Source organism: Trichoderma gamsii (genome assembly GCF_001481775.2).
Source record: "Trichoderma gamsii strain T6085 chromosome Unknown Scaffold_14.2, whole genome shotgun sequence".
Lineage (NCBI taxonomy): Eukaryota > Fungi > Ascomycota > Sordariomycetes > Hypocreales > Hypocreaceae > Trichoderma > Trichoderma gamsii.
The window spans coordinates 790,492-796,568 of NW_020171351.1; the positions used below are offsets into that span (position 1 = coordinate 790,492).

General features: G+C 50.3%; 1 protein-coding gene across 1 annotated transcript; it reads left to right on the forward strand.

The window, feature by feature from the left end:
- Positions 1 to 819: 819 nt before the first annotated feature.
- Positions 820 to 1,511, forward strand: TGAM01_v204908 (hypothetical protein; the record flags this gene model as incomplete). The annotated part of the gene is made up of 2 exons (XM_018801399.1): positions 820 to 1,045; positions 1,120 to 1,511. 2 exons carry the CDS (start codon positions 820 to 822, stop codon positions 1,509 to 1,511), a joined length of 618 nt encoding a protein of 205 aa, XP_018665192.1.
- Positions 1,512 to 6,077: the final 4,566 nt, after the last annotated feature.

A 6,077-nucleotide genomic window follows, 5' to 3' on the forward strand; every position in this document is an offset into this window, starting at 1 on the left:
AATGAGACGCTGAAGATGCAAATTGCAAAGGATGCAAATAAAAATACGGCTGTGTGTGCTTTGGATCTTGTCACATCAGTAAGTTGCGAGTTGTCTGTATCCTGGCAAACTGTTATTGATACTACTAGTATCCACATAAGGACGGATGCTGCTCTGGTGTTCTCGGAACTGTGTCGACAAGCCACGAGTCCGTGGTTAAACGGCTTTTTTGCGGCGATCCATACCCTTTTCCATGAGCGGTGCTTTGCAGTCCCTGTAGTTATGCCACTCTTGGCAGTAATGCTTTTGCATTGATTCGCCATTTCCAGTGGTCACAGAGAGAAAACAGGCACCATGTTTCCGAAGCACGTGTGGTGCCTGAGCCGTTATGTTCCGCCGCATCGTGGCGATTATTAGCCATACGAAGTACACGCATGTTAGTGGACGGCGTAGTGATACGCCTTCAGATAGGTGCAACAATCTTTTTTATGGAAATCAAACTATTTTGATGCGTTTAAAAACAAGAGAAAACAAAAAGCGCCTTGTATACGCATTCGCAATTAAGCTCAGATGCAATTGGCATACTGGCAGCTTTGATGCACGATTGATGGATTGATGCTTGTACACAGATGAACAGCACCCGCTGCGGCACCTAAAATCTCAACGAATCACAGCGCACCACACTGTGACCGCCACCCACAGCTTGCGACAAGCTCCTCCAAAGCGTCATACCTCAACACAGCTTCGGTATCCTTCCCACCGCCGTCACACGCGGCCCTCATAGCAAACACACGCTCTCTTCGCCCTCGTTTTTCAGATTATAGGCGGTTAAACTACAACATGTTGACCGAAATGGACGACCCACTGGACAAAACAACTCTGGCGACCATCTCGCTCCTCGAATCGCGCCTCCTGCGCATCGAGCATCTTCTTTATGGCACTACCGCCTCTCCCACATCCAGCCTAAATCACCATGACGCCGCCCTCGAGAAGATGGATATCCTAGAACGGCGATTCAACAACATGGTTGCCCAGATCCGTGTCTATGCGGAGCTCCTCAAGATATGTCAGTATTTTCAACTCCAGCCTGCGGGGGTCCCTCATATCAAGATTACAGTTTTTGACTCTACTCTCGCGCAGACAAGTCAAATCCCGATCTCTTTCATGCTCCGCCGCCTTCTCAGCCTCCCTCCCAGCTCGATTCGGAAACAATCCAGTCCATCGTCCTCTCCTCGGCATCGTCATTCCCCGCTACACTCTCCGCCCTCACCGCCGCCAAAGATATCCCTATCCCCGACTCTTCTGCCAGTGCCTCTCTCATATCACTCACCCAGCGCATGAAGGCGATTGAAGCCACGCAAATCGCTCAGGCGGCTGAGATTTCCAAACTACGGAGTAAGAGCGAAATGCTTGTGCGGTCATGGTACGAAAACAGGGCGCTGGTAAACTCTCAAATGATAGCGGATTCCGATGGCAGAATCCGGAGGGTTGAGTGGGAAACGAGAAAAAGAGAGATTGCGCTCGAAGAATAGTGGTGGTTCCCTGGGATTCAATTGACTTGATGCGATGCATGCCATTTACAGAGTCGAAAGCCCCGAGCCGCGCAAGTTTCCATATCGAAGGAATCCAGAATAATACCCCGCTGCGGTTCATTATTTACAACGATATTATCTGGTGGGAGAACCCAGGGCATCAAACTGATGATGCGCAGTCCTTTGATTCTAAATCAATGTTCTGGATTAAGAGCGCTGCATCTTCCTATGATACTATACGCGGTTGGAGGACACTACGGATTGGAGCTAGGCGGTGTTAAAGCTACAGGCTTTTGAGACAGAAGATGGCCGAACCAACTTTTATGAGATATCGACGCTAGAGTCGAAGCAAACCGCATGATGAAATACAGATACCCCGCCTCGATTAGAAGCTTCCATGTCCCTTGACCCCAAAGAGTGTGGAAAGCAGAATTTGGATGCCGATATTGAGACATCTTCAGCTGCTGCTACGGCTAAGGAATAACATCTTTCGTGTATGTCTCCAGTCCAAAACATGACCGATGGATATGACGAAGTAGTAACAGACCAGGCCCAATGTTTCAGAGGCTAGATCACCCCATTGGCAACAGAACTTCCGATATGTATATCTCGAAGCAATCATGGAGTGTATACCTTCAAGAAAGGTCAAACTCGCGATGCCTCAACCTCCGGCTTCTTTCTCCCCGCGTTTCAGCAACGATGAGATCGAAGCCAGATCGCAGCTAGTATTACGTATACGGAGTATAGAACCGTGGTTAAGGATAAGTTCTTTTCCGAAACGGCAGCCAGCACTCGGTACCAGAGCAGGCAATTAGTAGGCAAAAGAAGAACTCTTGTCCAACGACGCCGCTGCCGCAGGACCTTGAACTTGAGTTTTTGCCACAAATAAATTCATCTCTAATTAAAGAAGATTTAAATTCAGTTCTAGTGTTTTGTAGTTGCCCGCTACGAATTCGCGGCGACCTCTTTGTTTACCTAGACCAGGTTTCCATTCATAGGGCAAGGCATTCAACATTTTTTTTTTTTTCCTTTTTTTTTTTTTCTTTTTTTTTTTTTTTTTTGTTGTTGTTTTTTGCTGTTCTTGTTACACGTGCCTAGCAGCAGCCAATGGAGGCTGGCGGCGGGACGGTAACTGGGAGATCCGCTAAAATCCCTAGGCTGGCAGCTGGAAGAGCTAAAGAGGCCGCCAAATATAAAAATTGGGCCTAGTCAGGGGTTATGATGGGGCCTGGCGAGTTTCAATTTCGACGTTTGGAGAACCTTGCGCGTATTGTAAAAAAGAGTTTGACTCAGAAAAGATAAGATTTTTCTTGAAAAGGAAAAACTTCGTGTTTACCAATAGATGCCATGCATTTACTCTCTCTCATGGTTGAGAATTCTAGTTGGCCATCCGGAACACTCGGCTACCATGAAGCTGACCTCAGGTACTTTGTACTTTGTACCTGTATGTACGTAGTAGAACTGCAAGATGTAAACATTGAAAGCTTCACCAGCCATGACTAGTATTTGTTTCGCCTACCAATCGCTCGGCGTGCCAATATGTCAAACTTGCCATGGCTATGCTGATACCAATGTTGCTAGAGGCTTGAACCATGAGACTTGTATTGTGATATACTGGTACGATCTTTGTAGATCTGGCTAGGCGCTGGAATATCTAGTAGTACACTTAGCAGTCTTGGGTTACTCTTCACCTGCGTGTCTCAGGTTTGAGGTCGGTCTACAACAGCCGCTATTGTTGATGCAGCACATCTGAGATCTGGAGCGGCAGACAGGTTGCCGGGACCTGGAACCACAACCTGCGACGCGCGTCTACTCCGTGCTTCTAGGCCAAGCGCTTGCACACCGGATAGCAAGCCGGGCGTCATAACAGCCTGATGTAGATCTTGATCCCGGGACTGGATTGGACTGCCGCAGCGCCAATGCTGAGGAGAAGGATGCACGGCATCTTGGTGACGTACAGCCAGAGCCAGGTGGAGCGACTGGAGAGCCGTTGGCGAGAGATGGGCCAGTCAATCAGCGCCGTCAAGCTGCTTGTTGGCTGTGAAAGGAAACAGATTTAAACGCTTGAGAGAGACGGATATAGATCTGTGCGCGCGGCTATCTGGAGTCGCAATAATAGGTAGGCAGGCGACTTGATACAACATGCAGTAATTTGTAGCTTGGATATAGCTTCTTAGAGTACTAGTATCTGCATGTGTATGAACGTGTGCATGTACCAAGAGTCTACTGTACTTGATAGAAAAGCAGTATCTACTTGTATATAGAAAGACGCCGTTTTACAAAGCCGAAGCGTCAAAGATCAAATGTCAGACTGCTCGTCCATCGCCAGAAGCTCCGTGCTTGGTGGGGCAGACCCAGCATGAAACTCGCTGTGGATGAGCCCCTGCGTCTCCAATCCAAGACCAGGGGAGCCACAAATCATGAGCCTATTGCTTAGTGCCTGGGCGCGAGACACGCCGTCGAATCTCAAAACGTCGGCAATGGTCAGGGTCGGATCATGAGAGATGAAAGTAAGAGAGAGATATGCTCTGCTGCAGTGCTTGCGATAGGCACCTTGACAGTGGAAGTCAATGGTCCCTGCTTACACAACCCAACACCTTCAAGTGATTTGCAGCAGCAATACCCGTACTCGCACAGCCAGCTACAGGCGATGTGCGTGAACCTCCAGTCTCCAACCCCAATCTGCGGATGCTCTCCCCGGCGTTTCGCTGGCGTGCATGCAGTGCGTGCGTGGCATGGGAAGCCGGCGGATCCAACGGCTGGCGGCGGTGGAGAAGCGAGTGACGGCTCCAGCAGCATGATTGAAGGATGGATTGTCACTCTTGAAGCATCGTCGTCGCATTCCTCGGGAGGGCGGTTTTTGTGCTCCTTGGCCACTGCCATTCCTGCTCCCGGCTTGATAGTGCGTAACAGCGTTTTAATCAGCGCGCGCAAGAAAGGCTTTTCTTGGTTTTACAAGCATTTCGTCATGGTTACTGGCGGCAGGCTATTACAGATTATCTTGCTACAAAGGTAAGGTAGGTACTTGTAGCTGAAGATAAACGCAAAGATGGGCAGCTTGGTGTTCCTTTACTCCCCTTTTTCTTTTTCTTTCCTCAATTCACTTATACTCAATTCCTGGCTTGGTGTTTTTGACGCATTAATTCCTGCAAATTGCCCTTTTTCTGCTGCTAAAGCTTTGCATACCACCTTGATGCGGGCATTGTCGTTCTATTTATACTCGTACCACACAACCCCAGCTCCAACCCCAGCATCAGCTGCAAAGCACATACCAGGTGGTGGTTGCTTGTTAAACTTCAGACGACGCCCGGCCTGAGCCTTTCATTTCGCGCCGCTGGGTTCGATTTTCAACGCAACACGACACGACACGACACGACACTACCCAATCCAGTCATTTCTATTGCAATTTGGTAGCATTAGCATTAGCATCAATTGCTGCAAAGTGCATACATACAGTACCCAGTTGTATTGATTAGTGCTTGGCCTGTAGCACCAACTCAGTCCAATCCACGAACCGCGCCAGGCCACATCCCGGCCGCCAGTGCTACGGGGCCCCCGACTCCTCCTGTATCTTACGAGCACTGTACCGCACACGCAGGTGCCAAAGCGCCGTTGCAACAAGTACCCGCTACCTGCCCGGCTGCTTAGCCCCAGCGCACAGGGCTCTCGGCACGGCACAGGCACAGGCTCAGGCACCAGGGACGGGGCCTCGTCCAGCGGCTGCAGCCCAGAAAAAAAAGCGAGTGCTGCGGTTCGGTGTTGGTACTGCAATCCTCCGCGGTACCAGCTACCAGCTACCAGCTACTAGTAGTACTACTCCGCCTGCCGCTGGCATTGATCTCGCCCTGCTCCTCTCCTCTCCTGGCGTCCACTCCACGCGACTGCGCAAGTTCCAATCGAGCACCGATTCGCTCGCTGCATCGTCGCAAACCTCGCATCTGCATCTGCACTAGCTCTTGTCTTCTCTTCTCTTCTCATTGTCCTCAATCCATCTCGTTTCTCGTCCTGCAGCCTCGCTTGCTTCCCTGCATCTCCGAGACTCTGTCCTGCCGGCGATCTGCACCGACGCCTGCGATCCCTCCACCCAGCCGTCGTGTATTTTTCTGCCAACCCCGTCGCACCAACTCCACCAGCAACGCCGTGGCCGCATCTTCCAATCCATTTTCTCCATCCGTCACCTACTCGCCTGATATCCGGCTGATTTCTTCTCTTCCCTCTCTCTTTCCTACTCTCTTTCGATCCTCTCTCGACGGCCTCAGCGAGACTCACCAGAGACGAGCCTGCTGCGCCCCGATCGGCCTTTTCTTTCTTTTTGTTTGTTTTCTTCTTCTTCGCTCGTTAATCCTTCGGCTGTGCCGGACACCAACCACGTCGATTTCCCAAACAATCACGTCGCTTTTATCTTCCGTCTGATCGACAATCGAACTGGCTTTTCGACGACACTCTTTCCCTTAGGCGTACACAATCACGGCGTGGACTGTCGCATTGACCACTCGCCCCCAAACCGACAAGCTGGCCAATTCTCTTATGCCCCCCTACTCGGTCAACTCGCCGTCAATTCACAAA